Here is a 16,740-nt window from a genome sequence, read left to right on the forward strand (position 1 = left end):
AAATCCTTCTTAAATTGTTGAGATTTTACAAAATGATCAGATTTAAGCCATACATAAAGAAATCATTTTCTAATGTACCTACCATAAATGAAGATGACTGCTTTCTACAGAAGCAGCAAAAAAAGTAAAATAACTGACAATATCCTTAACAAATATGTGGAATGTGTCTTTTCATAAAGAAAATTAGAAAACTTTGTTGCAAGATTTAAAACTTTAGAAACATTATGACATGCCCTATTTCCAGGTAGAAATACTGAATATAATAGAAATTAAAATTCTTCCAAATATATAATGTTACATTAATGCAAATTTGCTTGTTTTTCTGTGTTCATCTTATAAAAATTATCCTAAAATTTGTTACAAAATGTTCAGAAATGGGTTTGATGGCCACACTTTAAGAACAAAGATTCATAATAATCTACTAGAAACTGGGGAGAATAAAACTCATACAAGTTCAGAAACTTTTAATATACTAATATGATATGTGTGACATCTTCTCAATTACCCCAGTGGGTACAAATGTCTCATTAGCAGATAAGAGATCATATCATTTAATTTTATAGCAAGAATCTTAGATACAGGTGAGGCTATAATTTGCCCAGAGTGTCACACAGCATGTTAGTGATGGCATCAAAATTATACTGATGATTCTAGGTAAACTGTAAGTGGTTGGTATAGAAAAAATAAATTTCCTCTTTAATCTGTGTACAAGGATGACAACCTTGTCCCAGTTCGCTCAGGACTTTCCTGATTTTAGCACTGAAAATCTCATGTCCCAGGGAACCTCTCAGTTATAGGCAAGCCAGTTACAGTTGATTACCTTTGTACAGTTTATAGAAAAGATGCTTAAGTCTGGAAGTAGTGTTTCCCGTAAAATGTAAAGAAAATGTTTAATCTGGTCCAAGTAACCCATCTAGTGGTCCATTTGGGCCACAAGTTAATCTCAGTGCACAGAATTCCCACAGAAGGCTTCATCAGTTCATGGGCTTTAGGATTTGAGTTCACTCAAGAAACTAGAGGGGGTTCAGTAAGACCTGTAATCATCTGCGGACCGAGCAGGAGGATTGGGGCCATGTGGCTTAGTCTTCTCTCCTGCAGTTAATCTCTGAGCTTACGGTAATTTGTTGTATGTTGACTTCCAGAGTAATTTCCCCTGCAGGATGCACTTCTCAGCAAAAATCATTTTTCTAAGGATTTGTTTGCTTTCAGATCTTTCACTGTTGTCTGTCTAACATATATAAATCAGTGGAAATATCTTACTGTATATAATTTGCTTATCTCTTACTTTGATCTACAAAGGTCTTTAAGGTGATGTATTATGTGATAGATGAATGTCAATAAAGATCTAATGCTTTTTTATGGGTGTGTGTGTCTTTTTTTTTTTTTTTGGTTCTTTTTTTTTTTATTATTATTATTATTTTTTTTTGTCATACATTGATATGAATCAGCCATAGATTTACACGTATTCCCCATCCCGATCCCCCCTCCCACCTCCCTCTCCACCCGATTCCTCTGGGTCTTCCCAGTGCACCAGGCCGGAGCACTTGTCTCATGCATCCCACCTGAGCTGGTGATCTGTTTCACCATAGATAGTATACATGCTGTTCTTTTGAAATATCCCACCCTCACATTCTCCCACAGAGTTCAAAAGTCTGTTCTGTATTTCTGTGTCTCTTTTTCTGTTTTGCATATAGGGTTATCGTTACCATCTTTCTAAATTCCATATATATGTGTTAGTATGCTGTAATGTTCTTTATCTTTCTGGCTTACTTCACTCTGTATAAGGGGCTCCAGTTTGGATTAATCTCAAAAATATACAAGCAACTCCTGCAGCTCAATTCCAGAAAAATAAATGACCCAATCAAAAAATGGGCCAAAGAACTAAACAGACATTTCTCCAAAGAAGACATACAGATGGCTAACAAACACATGAAAAGATGCTCAACATCACTCATTATTAGAGAAATGCAAATCAAAACCACAATGAGGTACCATTACACGCCAGTCAGGATGGCTGCTATCCAAAAGTCTACAAGCAATAAATGCTGGAGAGGGTGTGGAGAAAAGGGAACCCTCTTACACTGTTGGTGGGAATGCAAACTAGTACAGCCGCTATGGAAAACAGTGTGGAGATTTCTTAAAAAACTGGAAATAGAACTGCCATATGACCCAGCAATCCCACTTCTGGGCATACACACTGAGGAAACCAGATCTGAAAGAGACACGTGCACCCCAATGTTCATCGCAGCACTGTTTATAATAGCCAGGACATGGAAGCAACCTAGATGCCCATCAGCAGATGAATGGATAAGGAAGCTGTGGTACATATACACCATGGAATATTACTCAGCCGTTAAAAAGAATTCATTTGAATCAGTCCTAATGAGATGGATGAAAACGGGTGTGTGTGTCTTGTACTTAACATAGCCGTTAGTTTGATAATTGTGTGCCATTTCATAATGGGATTGTCCTCTTTATAAAATGAGGAAGAGGGAATTGTTTCTTTTTTAAGTTTTATTTTCCAGATTATAAATGCCATGAAAATTTCTAACACTAAATAAAATACTTTAGAAATTAACTAGAAATGCAGTTTCTTAAATTTCTACCATGTTAAGTCTTACTTATCATGAAGATCTCTTAAAAAAAAGCAATATATTAAAGTAAAACTCAAGTCCTAGTTATAATCCTGTAGCATGCTTAGGTAGCATTGGGAAGTTGGCTGGTTTATCATGCTTAACTTAAAAGTCATGAATTATAATACTTCAGTTTGCACACAGTTCCATCAAATAGGACCACACACTGGTGAGAAGAACCTGCAAAACCATGCTTTTATTTATAAAGCAACTGTTTCTTCAACTTCTGCTGAAAATTTCCTACAGAATATATGGTCTACTTGTAATAGATTATTTTGTAGTTATTCTGTTGAGATCTGCACTTCATTTCCTCGTGCTACAACTAAGGTATTTTCTCTTATTGTTTTTTAGTATCTAAAAAGCACGGCAAGCTCATTACTTTTTTACGCACATTCATGAAGTCTCGTCCAACAAAACAGAAATTGAAGCAGCGTGGAATCTTGAAAGAAAGAGTGTTTGGCTGTGACCTGGGGGAGCACCTTCTGAATTCTGGTTTTGAAGGTAAATATGAAATTTATAATCTCATAATTTCAGTTTTTGACCTCTCCCTGTTGATCTCCTATAATCAGTTACATACTGCAAGCAGCACCTGTTCCATTTGAGTTCAGCAGCACGTACTGAATGTTCTCAGGTACTCGCCTGACTTCGGGGTCACTGAGAATCATGAGGGGTCTAGGAATGCACTTTGGCATTAGAGATGCTTGTCATCTGTTCAGAAAGGTGAAGACATTCTCACCAAGGGTACAATAGCTCTGCTGGTTTGCATTATTTTCATGTCTTTCCAGATAACTTCCTCACTTTTCCTTCTCACAGTTTATTCTGAAATGTTAATTTCTCTTTTGGAAAAAATTCATAGTTTTGAGATTGTGTATTACCAAGACCAGCTTCCCAACTTTTATAGCTAAAAATTTAAATTCCTTTCTCTATAAATTAAATTCTTATTCAAGAATTCAGTGCTAGGAAGAATGGATGGAGGGGCTGAATGGATAGAAAGAAAGGAAAAATGGAGTTTTTCTTTGATTTTTTAAAAAATAGCACTTTTCTCTGCCATCTCTTTTAGATGCTAGAATATTAAGGAAGTACTTAACTATAATTTTGATAAGTACCAGAAATAGGTGATTTGTGAAATTCTGAATCTTGATGGGCAACACCCATTATATACTTTTTAAGAAGACCACTAGTGAAAGTTAGTGTAAATATCAGTAAATATCAAGTTCAAATTAAGGCCTTACTCATTGCCTAAAGAATACCAATATACTTATAGTATGGATTTAATACAAACTATACCATGTTTCTTGCGGGAGAAGACACAATATTACTTTAAATAGGTGTTAGTCCCAAACTAATATCAACTTATGGCAATTACTGAAAATTAAACAGAAAACAGGCAGACAAACCAAAAGCCTGAGGATTATTTTTGCAACTAGTCAAAATGCACATGGAATAATAAGCCAATGAGAAGATCACAGAACATTATGGGGAGGGAAATCAGGGATAGGAGACATCTAACTTTGCCACTATTAAAACAATATTCAAAACTAGAATGTTACTGGTGTAGAGGATGAGATACGACTGATGAATGAAATAGCCTGGAATGTTCAGAAGTAGTCGTTGTTCTAGATATGAATCCATGCTGATAAAGTGTTTTTTAGAAACCAGCTCATGGGGAGGAGTTCATTATAAATACATACAGAAACATGAAAGAGCAATTTTGAAAAACTTAATTCTCGCTTTATGACCCTAAAAGTTTCAAATGTATGAAAGGGTTAACTATTTTTAACTCATAAAAGTGTTAATACGAAATGATTTTGTTTTGAGATCAAAGAGAAAAAAACCATAAATGAAGAGGTGATTCCAAACAAGCAGTTTCCATATAGAATAAGTCCCCTACATACAAAGAAGTTCTATTCTGAGAGCACATTCCTAAGTCGAGTTTGTCTGTTAGTCCAACAAAGTTACATAGGTATCCAACTAACACAGTCGGCTATGTAGTACTGTCCTATAATAGGTTTATAGTACTTTCCACACAAGTAATGCATTTAAAAAACAAAAAATAAACCATTTTTAATCTTACAGTACAGTGCCTTGAACATTACAATACTGCAGTACAATAGCTGGAGCTTCCTAGTGGTACCAGCTACATCATCGCTGCTTTGACGCTTGCTTCCAGACAGCCTGGGCTTGAAATAAAGATGCTACTATACCGCTGCTCTACTGTACTCTACATAGTACTGTACAGTACAGCACGTGAAAACAGAGCCGCTTGTGGAGGGTGCAGGCCCCTGACAATATGCCAGACACATGGACTAACGTGTGTTTGGACATGTGAGTGCATGTTCACATCTTTGAGAGTTCACAACTTGAAGGTTCAAATGTAGGGCACTTAGTACAAATGGAAAGGAAAGGTGCCACAGACTGGGAAAGTCCTCTTTTCTTGGGTATGGTGAAATGCTCCTAATATAGTAAATGAAAATATCATTCAGGCTTGTGAGAAAATTAAGCCCCTGGGTAGAAGAATAGAAAAAAGATATAAACAGATAATTTTGACAGGGAACTAAATAGTAAGCAAATGCAAAAAAATGCAAATAGTAAACAAGTGAAAAAAAAAAGTGTCTATCTTATTTGCAGTCATGGAAATGTATCTAAGCAATTTTGAGACACCATTTTATATAAGTAAATACTGCTGATATAACAAAGCTGTTTTTCTAAATTATGATATCCAGTGCCATTAAAAAGAGCAGAGATTTTTACCAGCAGGTGAAAAATGTTGGTTTCAAGTAGCTCTGGGAATTACTGCCTTTTTGCAAAACATTTTGGCACTCCAGAGCAAGAGACCTTACAGTATTCCTTTCTTGTAGCAATTCTCCCTCAGGGTTATCCTAAGGCTATAATCCAACAAAAATAAAAACGTTCATTAGAGTATTATGTATGAAAGCCAGAAAATGGAATATTCAACTTTTAGGGAAATTGCTGTATAAATTAAGAAGCTATTCAAACTGTAAATTTGAATACGGCATAGAAATTTCAAAGATGCTATATTTTTCTTGCTTTATTGCTCTTTGCAGATACTGTGCTTTTTTAATGAACTGAAGGTATGTGGCCGCCCTGTATTGAGCAAGTCTATTGGTACCATTTTTCCAAGTGTTTGCTCACTTCAGGTCCCTGTGACACACGGTAGTTCACACAGTATTTCAAACTCTCCACCAGCAAAGATTACAACTCACTGCAGGCTCAGATCATAGTTAGCATTTTTTTTTTAGCAATAAAGTATTTTTCTAATTAAATGTGTATACATTGTTGTTCAGACATGATGCTATGGCACGCTTAATAGACTATAGTATGGTATGAACATAATTTATATGCATTGGGAAACCAAAAATTTGCGTGACTTCCTTTATTGTGAAGTTTGCTGTATTCTGGTGGTCTGCAACTGAAACTGTAGTGTTTCTGAGGTCTGCCTATGTATAAAGAGTAGGTATGCTTTCTTGTGGGTTGCTGTTGCTATTTAGTCACTAAGTCATGGCTGACACTTGGCGACCCCTTGGACTGTAGCCTGCCAGGCTCCTTTGTCCATGGGATTTCCCAGGCATTGAACCCATGTCTCCTTGGGTCATGAAGATCCCCTGGAGAGGGAAATGGCAGCCCACTCCAGTATTCTTGCCTGGGAAATCCTATGGGAGAGGAGCCTGGTGGGCTGCGGTCCATGGGGTCACAAAGAGTCAGAGGTGACCGAGCAGGCATGCACTCAAGAAGGAGTAATCATGGTGTAAACAAATAAATATTAATTCAAAATGACATAGTTCTGTTGGCATCTAGAACCCAGGATAGCTACCTTTGCTTAGGGGTATATTCAAAGAAAGCTTGCCTAGGAGTGAGAGTTCAGTTGGGTTTTGAACAGCAACCAAGAGTTTTCTGTAAGAAGATGGTAGCAGAAGGAGAATCCAGGCAGAGGAAGCTGGCTTCTGGAAATTGATGGACTTAGAGCGTGGCTGGTTTGTTTGGTAAAAGATGAGACTTAACTTGGCCTAGAGTTGTGAAATATGGAAATATGGTAATACTAAAATAAATGCAAATGGTGAAGGACCTTAAAATCCAGGCAGTGTATTGCCATAGTTAAAGTGTGACTCTGTGCTTGGACAGCTTGAGTTTGATCCTTATTTGTGCCATTTGTTTACTGCTTTTAAAAACCTTAGGTGTAAAATTTCATCGTTCTAAGATTCAGTTTCTTCTCTGAAAAGGGAGGTAATGATATAATTTCTCTGAAAAGTAAATGAGAGTATCCATTGTAAAACACTTAGTCTGGCACCTTTTGCTTGCTCAGTAATATACCTGCTTTCTTATAAAACTATTCAAATATAAGTTACAGGATCTGACAGAATTTAAAAGACAGGATGCAGGAAGTACAACACAAGGCAGGAAAACTGAGGAAAAACCTTTTGTAATTAATATAGAAATGATATACACATTTAAGTGATATGCAGTAGATAAGATTATCTTATTAAAGTATCTTAGTTGTTTCATTCACCTCTCTTTCATCCTTAATAGAGTAGTTTTTTGCAGGCCAAATAATGTTCTTTCAAGCTATTCTTTTCATGGATTGTAAATAAAAATGATGAAATGAACATAGTTACTGAAGCCTGTGAATTCATCAATCTGCAATGCAATATAAATGAAGTTCAAATTTCAATTACTGTAGATTTTTGGTTAGAAAAACATTTTCTCATAAGCTTTGAGTGTTCTGTTCTAGACCATAAGCCCAGAGTAGCTGGCTGTTTGTGTCAGTTGTTCAGAGGTAACCAGAGAGCCTTTCTTTTCTTCCTGCTTTTTGTTGAAGTGCGTTTCATGACCTGCTGATACTAACGAGTCAAAAGTCAGTAATTTTAATATAAAGATAGGCAGGAAATTAAAAGATTCCATTTACTTGAAATAACTTTGACCTTTGCATTACCTTGATGTTTATTGGATATAATTAGAATTACCATTAACTATGAAAAGATAAAAGAAACTTTTAAAGGTGAAAAATTGAAGCACTTAAAGTAGGTAATTATCATATTGGGATAAACATTGAAGTTTGCATATCCATTTGCTGAGTATGAAATTCAGCTGAGTAGCTGAATCTAGAATGATGTTAGAACTAAACAGTTCACCTTGCTATTTTAATATAATCTCAATGAGTCTATTGCAGAAGATCTTAGAGAAAGTATCCCAAAAGTTAATGAACTCTTCCACTTACCCCAGTGTAACAGCATAGAGCCAATCTTGATTATTCAGGAACCAGTTATCTAGTTTAGATGTGAAATTAACATAAATATGCCCTTATCATTTTTTGTGGTAGATTAATCTCCACTCCATATAGTTTTAATTTGCAACTTTCATTTTGCTAAGACATTCTTACTTTTTGTGACTTTGTTTCCATTGAATACTCTCAATTTAATCCATGTCTTCCAAAATTCTCTCTAGTGCCCCAGGTTCTTCAAAGCTGCACAGCGTTCATCGAGAGATATGGCATTGTGGATGGAATATATCGTCTCTCTGGCGTTGCCTCCAATATCCAGAGACTACGGTAAAACCCAACATGGCTTTTTCTTTTTTATTCCTACTGTAATTCATTAAAATGAAACAGTTTCAAAATTAAGTCACTTACATTGATAATCACTATTTTCTGTAAGATAGTTTAGATAAAGTAAAAAACAGTATCTATATTGTTCTCTGTGTATGTTTTTGACATTTCTTCATTTGTAGTGTCAGAAACCATGGCCTCTAATCTCAATACTTGTATTTTCTCTGCAATATTTGAAGATTTTTAAAAATTGAATTTGAACCTGTGACAACTATGATAGATGAAAATTTACATTATAATAGAATTATTCTTTAATTAAATTGATAAGAGTGAACCTGTTTATTTATTATTATTTTTAATAAGAATGAAGCTTTTTCTAATCTTCTTTCACCCAAGTCCTGTAGCATGTGCTCAAGTGTGTATGTGTCACATATTCCACATCCTTTCCCATTACGACCCCCAGAGACAAATTAGTGGTATCTTTTACACCAATAGAAATTTTAACTTTTTCTTAATCTCTTAGATTCTTGTCTGTTCTTAACATGTTATTATCTTTTATTTTTCACTGTGGTACATGGTAATTGCCCTTATTCTATAAGGATTTTAATATTCTAAATTGACCACAGAGTTGATTTCTGTTTTCAGAATACATGTTTGGAAAATACTTAAATTGATTCTGGTACTGAAGACAGTACAGTCTTTGACTTCAGATACATCAAATCTTGTATTCAGATTAATCCTCTAAGTTGACAAGTGGCCTCCTGTCTTAGATTAATATTAGTCAACCTCCTGGAGAATAAGCTTAATCTGCCTTAGTGTTTTGAGCACAGTTTTTATTTCATTCTTTAATGCTGTGGGTTTTACTTTCCGTGTTGGCAGAGAATTGTTTTATATTGTTTCTGTCTTCCTTATCCCTCTATCATAGCACATTCCTGAACTGTACTTCTTGCATCTGAGGAATTTCTGCACATAGTTTTTCATAGACCAGCTGCCATTCAACTCTAGTTTTCAGAACCTCCAAAATATTGGGCATCTAAACAGTTAGGAATTAGAAGTCCTATGTTTTGATCTGTGTGGTAAGAGCTGCTCTTTCACACAGGTTTCAGAGATATCTGTCCATTTTAATATTAAAACTATGCCCTGAATTTCTACTTAGAAAAACACTTGTCTCATAGTCAGACATTCAATTACTGCTGAATAACTTCTGTGAAATACAGTCATTTGAAGTAAATATTTGCTCACTGAGCTGGAGGTTAATACTTTGGACCTTTTCTTTCTGTTTTAAAGTCATATTTGCTTTTCTTTGGAAAAAAATTAGTTTTGTTGTCTCTCTTCTATCTTTTTAGCCATGAATTTGACTCTGAACATGTTCCCGACCTGACAAAAGAACCCTATGTCCAAGACATCCATTCCGTGGGCTCCCTGTGTAAGCTGTACTTCCGAGAGCTCCCCAACCCTCTACTCACCTACCAGCTATATGAGAAATTTTCTGTGAGTACCAGTCACATTTAAGTCAAGTTCTGTTTGCAATTTTGCTGTGGTTTTAAGTTGATTTCCCCATGAAAGAAATAGTTATATGAATAAAAGAGCTCCTTTAAAGAGAAAATATTGATAAAGAACACTTACTGCTAGTTGGTCCACAGTCTTCACTGTTTGCACCTTTTCATCCATTCAGTCTCTGACTTTGAGCCACTAATCTTACGATAACCCTTGGTTATATGTTGGTTATCATAAAGTTTTTAAAACATTGTCTGGTATTAGATTTCAGCATCCACATAGCATGTGAACAAAGTTTACTTCCTTGGTACTACATTGTTTTTCCTCATCGTTCGGTGCCAAAGAGCAAGGTCAATGAATTTCAAAGTGAAACTGAATTGTAAGTGAAGAACTTTCATTTTTACCAACACAGCCTACTAGTTTATTTTGCATTATGATTGTTCCAGGATGCTGTTTCAGCAGCAACAGATGAAGAAAGGCTGATAAAAATTCATGATGTTATCCAGCAACTCCCTCCTCCACACTACAGGTAAACCACGTGCTGTGAAATGCCAGCCAAAAGTAGAAGTCAGTTGTGTGAACATGGGCTCCTGGGGTTTCTAACTGTTTAAATTTCCTTGGAGTTCTGACTGTTTAAACTTCCATTTTTCCATACATTTGTGTTTATATTTGTCATTATATTCCCAGGGTCTGGGCACCATGCTTGGCATCCAGCAGGTGCCCAGGAGCCCTCTCTTCTGTTGCTACTTTTACAGCCCAGTTTAATTTGTATGTTAACTTGGACTCTTGGAAATAGTTTGGAGGATTTAAGTGTAACTTTCCTCTCCCCCACTGGCACACAACCACACATAGCCCATTTTCTCATCTTCCTAGAATGGTTTTATGAGTGCTTAGTGTTGATTTTCTACATTGCTGTATCTATGTAACTGTTATTTAAAACTACATCTAATAGTATGCATGTGTGCATGCATGCTCAATCACGTCCAACTTTTTTGAGACCCCATGGGCTGTAGCCTACCAGGCTCCTTTATCCTCTGTCCATGGGGTTTCCCAGGCAAGAATATTGGAGTGGGTTGTCATTTCCTCCTCCAGAGGATCTTCCCGACTGAGGGATTGAACCCATGTCTCCTGCACTGGCATGTGGATTCTTTACCGCTGCACCACCAGGGAAGCCCAATCTAATAGTATACCAGACTGTTTTCCCCCTTCTGGAGTAACCTTGTTTTTTTCATGGAGTGATGGCCTGTTTGGGGTTTGCTGAGTTTCTTGTTATCGCTAGCTTGTCTCCTGACTCTGTCACAGAATGATGGGTATTCTCTCAGTTGTGTTTAAACATATCAAGCTCCGTTTTAAAAGAAACGTTTCCCCATGAAAACACCCCTTGTGGTGGCTTCAGTCCCGCCACTCGTCCAGAGTGCTTCTCGCTAGGTCTCCTCCACGCAGCGCTGGCTCTTTCCCTCCTCCTGGAACCTCCCTTCATCACTTCCTTCCTGACTTAGACCCCTTCTCCTCTGGACCTCTGCCTGTCACCTTCCCCGGGTCCACTCCCTGCTTTCCTAGTGTCCATCTTTGGTAACTGCCTGAGAAAAGGTGTGTGGGAGGTGTATATGTGGAGACTTTGTTATGAAAATGCTCTTATTCTCCTCATACTTTTGACTGACAGTTGGCTATAGAATTTTAGTCTGTCAATAGTATTTTCCCATAATTTTGATGGTATTACACCACTGGCATCTAAGCAAAAATGCTGCAGCAAAGTCTGATACCAGTTAGAGTGCCGCTTTTTTAGTATGACCTATTTTGCGTTGTTTAAATCCTTTCGGATGCTTTTAAATTTAGAACCTACCTAGTGGCTCGTTTCCATGGTGACTCATCTTGGAGCAGGCTCTTTTTCATTCTTTGCTCTGGGCACTCATTGGGCTTTCTCCCTCTGGAAACTTCTGAGAAATTTTCTTGTGTTATTTCCTTGCTGGTTCTCACAGCAGCTTACACCTCATCCCTTTTCTTTATTCTCTTTCTAGAATTGTTTTTATCTACTGAACTAAACTCTTTTGAGCTTCTTACCTTTTCTTTGTCAGTTTCCACGTATGGATTTCCTCCAAACCGTCTCATGATTAAGAACACTGAATTCTAAGAACTAACTGCCTTCCCTCCCTCTCTTTCTCATTTCTCTGAATGTTTCTACTTTATGTGTATAATCTCTCCTCTCTGTGAAAATACTACCAGTAATCATGGATTTGGTTTTGTTTTAAATTGTTCTTTCCTTATCACAGTATTTGTTTCGTCCTCATGTGGCGGCTTATCTTCCTTTCCTTCTTGAGTCACTGTCAGGCTCATCTGAATCCTGAAGACTCAAACGTCGACCACAATTTAACTTTCATTGCTGTTTCAAATAATACTCTTAAACTTCTATCTTCCATTTATTGTCTTTAATAGTTTTAATCCCTATAAGGTAAGGACATTTTGAGAGATGTATCGGTAATACCTTATGTTTATCTAACTTAACTTATATTTAAGCTGATCATTATTTTCCAGGATACTCTGCCCTATTGTTAAATCTCTCTATATATAAAAAAATTGTTTACATGAATCACACTTGAGAATGTATAAGATAAACCAGGAATTAGGATTTAGAGTAAGCTTTCTGTTCCAAGAGCTTGTTATTTGCTCAAATAGTCTCCCCATTGGTACCTGCTGGAATTTTTCTTTTAACTCTTTTTAGGCTTGTGAAATCTTGTCATTTTCTTTTATAGAAGAAAAATTTAAATTCTCTCATTAGCTTATCTGCTGCAAATAGAATACCATGACTTCATGATAGCGTTTGTCTGGAAACTGATTTTTGGAGGATTCACTTCACTGATGTCCCTGAAACTAGATGTGTAACAGGCAGGAACAAATATTCCTAAAGATTTCTTCAAAACTAAGGCTGTTTCATTTTCTGAGCGAATCCTATCAAAAACTTTCATTTCTTACTGCATCTGCCTGAGACAATTTTTTCTTGGTATTCTGTGAATGTAATTACTATATATAAAATCCATATTACTCTGACAGTTCTGTATAAATAATAATATTTAAACCTTATAGGCAACAGAAAACTTAGATTGGGATCCATAGGGTTTCTTTTTCCGTTTTTCCATTGAAAACTTACAGATTAATTAGTGGAGCTTTTCTGCTCTATACTACTACCTGATGTTTCTTTGTGTTAATATGTTGCATTTCATTTTCCAGAACACTGGAGTTCCTAATGAGACACTTGTCTCTTTTAGCTGACTATTGCTCCATCACAAATATGCATGCAAAAAACCTAGCAATCGTTTGGGCTCCAAACCTGCTAAGGTAAGTTGCATTTGACTCAAACCTAAAGTAGAAACAATCAAGTAACAGTCTAGTTCTTCAGTGTTCTCTTAAGGAGAATTTTTATTTTAGAAATATTTATTTATTTGATTGTGCTGGGTCTAACCTACAGCACGCGGGATCTTTAGTTGTGGCATGCAGACTCTTAGTTGCAGCACGTGGGATCTAGTTTCCTGACTAGGGATTGAACCCAGGCCCTCTGCCTTGGAAGCGCAGAGTCTGAGCCACTGAACCACCAGGGAAGTCCCCAGGATAATTTTTAAAAGTAAAGTTGATCTGTTGTTTTCATGAGCGTCTTCTTTAAAACAGGCGGTCGAGGTTTAGCCAAGGCACTGTCAAAGTGTGCTTTCTTCCTGTGGTTCACTTGTAATTTACACACAAACCGAAAGATAATGCTCTTCAAGACTACTGTTCTGGGGACCCTCTGATGGTAGTGTCGTTTACCCCACAGATCAAAGCAGATAGAATCTGCCTGCTTCAGCGGGACAGCAGCTTTCATGGAAGTGAGGATTCAGTCTGTGGTTGTAGAGTTCATCCTCAACCATGTCGATGTGCTCTTCAGTGGGAAGATCAACGCAGTCATTCAGGAAGGAGCAGGTAGGCCCGCATGGACGCTCTTCCCCGCCGGAAACGTGTCTTTAAACCTCCACCCACTTCAGGGAACAGCGTCTCTCATCGCAGTTTAATAAATCTGTCGCCGAAGAGAGCAGCTAATTTTTATCTGCTTCCCAACACTCACAATTTAGCAGTTCCGTTATGTGTTTTTAGTGAATACTAAATATTAGACCTACCATGATCTAACTTCAGGGAGCATAAAAAGTGTATCATGTCACCTATTACTGATGTGTGTAAAAGTGTAATATAGGGCAGCAGAAGAAAAACTCCTCCCAAAATTAAAAATGCATGACTGACTCTAGGCCTTGTCTGCAAACCTTTAAGAAAGGAAAATAGGTAAATTATTAGTTAAATACTTAAGGAATTTTATACTTGTGTCTATCACTGTTAATAACATAGTATGTAATTTTCTATTCCTCAGTATAAGACTCGGTTACTTTTGCCATTTAAAAAATTTAATAAAGAAAATTTAAAACAACACAGAAAGGTAGATAGATAGATAGACAGGTAACCAGATTGTTATGCACACACTCATGGATATTTATATTTTTCCGTCGCGTCAGAAAGTTTGAGTCTCGTCATTGCTTTTTTTTTTTTTTTTCCTTTTCAAAGCTTCTCTATCAAGACCTAAGTCCCTGCTGGTCTCGTCTCCATCTACCAAGCTGCTGACCCTGGAGGAAGCCCAGGCGCGAACACAGGCTCAGGTCAATTCTCCAATTGTGACCGAAAATAAATACATTGAAGTAGGAGAAGGACCTGCTGCACTCCAGGGGAAATTTCATACCATAATCGAGTTCCCACTCGAAAGGTAAAATTCATTTGGTCCCCCTTAAAATTGTGCATTTCATGACTATTTGTTGTTTTCTTTTCTTTTACTTTGGTATTTTAGTATTACTAAATTGATTCTGTCAGTCCCAGAAAAACCTGTTCATTCAACTGTGGATGTTACTTCACGGGAACTGAAGCGAAGGGTTATCAAAAAGCATTGCATCAGATCTTAAGAGAAACAGAATCAGAGCTGGGGAGGACACTGACGGAGTCTGAGAACCACTGCTGTTCACATTCTCAGCGTCCTCTCCAGCTCTGATTCTGTTTTTCTCTAAAGAAACGATGAGCACGTGGTTTCTGTCACTTCTTTACTGGTTGTGAGAAGGCTAGTGTCCGTAAGTTAATTTTGATCTCAGGTCGCTGCTCTGGCTGCTCCATAAGAATGTCAGGATTTCAGCTCCCTGGGTTGGGTAGTATTCATAGAAGTACATTTCCATATGTTAGTATACCTTTCTAAATTCTTTTCACTTCCCTCGACCGAAATGTCCTGACAACAGAAAGTTAGAACATACTCTTTTACTTTGTCATTCTGAGTTTGTCTTCAGCTTCTTGAATTTTTTACTCTATAATTTCCTCAAAAACCTCTTTATAGAATAGTAATCAAGAGTGTCGATGCTGGGCGGACCTGGGTTCCAACCTTGACTCCATCATTTACTAGTTTTACAACATTAAACTTCTGCTTCTTACTCCCTCAGCTGTACAATGAGAATAGTACTTAAAATGATGATGATAGTACCTACCTCAAATCGTTTTATAGAACTTAAACGAGATACCATGTATACCAGTTAGCATAGTGCCTGGCATTCAGTTTATATTAGTTACTTTTCTTAGTGCTTTGCTTCTTTTTTGGCTTAATTCTCTTTACCCACACCTAGAATCATTTTCCTCAACTCTGTTTTATTTTTGGAGATTTAATATTTCCTCTTCCTAAATATGTGTTATTCTCACTTATTTCACAGACTGTGAGGTTAGCTCTCAGTATGAAAATCTGGTGAAGTTATCTTTGTGGAACTGGTGACAACTGTTCAAGTCCATGCGCTTAATTTTCATTTCCTGCTTCAGCGGCGCAGCTCAGCCGTACTGGGTGGCACGGGCTCTGTGGAAGGCGGGTGTCGACTGGGTCCGCCGTGCCTCTGCCGGCTGCTTGCCTCTTTCCATCACGTGTTCACCTTCAGTGAGGAAAGGTAGCCTCTTGGATGTCTTAATGTAGACCATTTCCTCTCTCTCCTAGGAGGAGGCCTCAAAATAAAATGAAAAAGTCTCCCGTGGGCAGCTGGCGTTCCTTTTTCAACTTGGGGAAATCCTCGTCTGTTTCTAAACGGAAGTTGCAGCGTAACGAGAGTGAGCCCTCCGAGATGAAGGCCATGGCTCTGAAAGGTGAGTGTTCACGCCTTCCCGTGCCTCTGCGCCCAGGAGCGGCCTGCGTGGGGGCTGCACCGCCCGTCCTGTCACACGGCTCTTCTCTTACCAGGACACACACTCAGCATGTTGTTGTCACAGGCGCCAACAGGATGTGTCCTCATTGTGCTGTTACGGGTGAACTGTCCCCTACCAATGCTTTATCCCCAAATACATAGTATATATAAGTGCGTATAAGTTCCGTTTCTTTGGAAACTATACAGATTATATATAGTGTCGGTGTGTTTAAATATTCACAGCTATTTGTAATATAGTTTGTATATGGTTGGTAATAAAAAGTAACTGCTGTGGTATTTAAACTTGTTAATCTTACATATTTATAGATTTCTAAGAAATGACGAAATCAGGTTTCAACATGTATATAAGAGTTTTAAATCTTATAACCAAAGAAGGTGTCTTTTTCCTAGATGATAGGTTGAAATGAGAGTATCTTATGGGATAGATAAATCTATTTCTGTGTTGTTGAAAGTACTGCTATTTTAAAAATCATTTAAATTTACTGCTATTAACAGGTTCTGAATCTGTTAGTGTTTACTTCTCAGGCAATGCTAGAAATACAGCATTCGATTCATTTAATTCATCATTCTTTCAGTTTGCAATCATGTACTAAGCATGTGCTAGATATTTTGATAGCAGCCTCTGCAGAAAGAAAGAAAATTAAGACACTGCTCCCAACCTTCATGTCTTACTTGGGACATATCTGTAAGAAAATAAATTTCATGCAGAATCATAGCTATTGAAATTGAGGCTTATGTGAGGCATTTATGGCAGGAGTGGTCAATTCCTATGGGGAGAGAGGTGGGTGGTCAGGAAATAGAACTGGAGACTTGGGTTTTG

At 37.3% G+C, this 16,740-nt stretch overlaps 1 protein-coding gene across 6 annotated transcripts in view; it reads left to right on the top strand.

Annotated features, from left to right (window-relative positions):
• The window catches only part of ARHGAP32 (Rho GTPase activating protein 32), a 191,520-nt gene that overhangs the window by 160,922 nt on the left and 13,858 nt on the right, over positions 1 to 16,740 (top strand). For all 6 annotated transcript variants that reach the window (XM_061166684.1, XM_061166693.1, XM_061166721.1 and 3 more), the window contains 8 exons: positions 2,985 to 3,134; positions 8,094 to 8,196; positions 9,540 to 9,684; positions 10,137 to 10,219; positions 12,916 to 13,023; positions 13,493 to 13,638; positions 14,269 to 14,464; positions 15,716 to 15,861. In XM_061166684.1, the coding sequence (XP_061022667.1) occupies positions 2,985 to 3,134; positions 8,094 to 8,196; positions 9,540 to 9,684; positions 10,137 to 10,219; positions 12,916 to 13,023; positions 13,493 to 13,638; positions 14,269 to 14,464; positions 15,716 to 15,861 (1,077 nt within the window). The remainder of the gene's footprint in view (positions 1 to 2,984; positions 3,135 to 8,093; positions 8,197 to 9,539; positions 9,685 to 10,136; positions 10,220 to 12,915; positions 13,024 to 13,492; positions 13,639 to 14,268; positions 14,465 to 15,715; positions 15,862 to 16,740) is intronic.

This window comes from Dama dama, chromosome 2 (assembly GCF_033118175.1).
Source record: "Dama dama isolate Ldn47 chromosome 2, ASM3311817v1, whole genome shotgun sequence".
Lineage (NCBI taxonomy): Eukaryota > Metazoa > Chordata > Mammalia > Artiodactyla > Cervidae > Dama > Dama dama.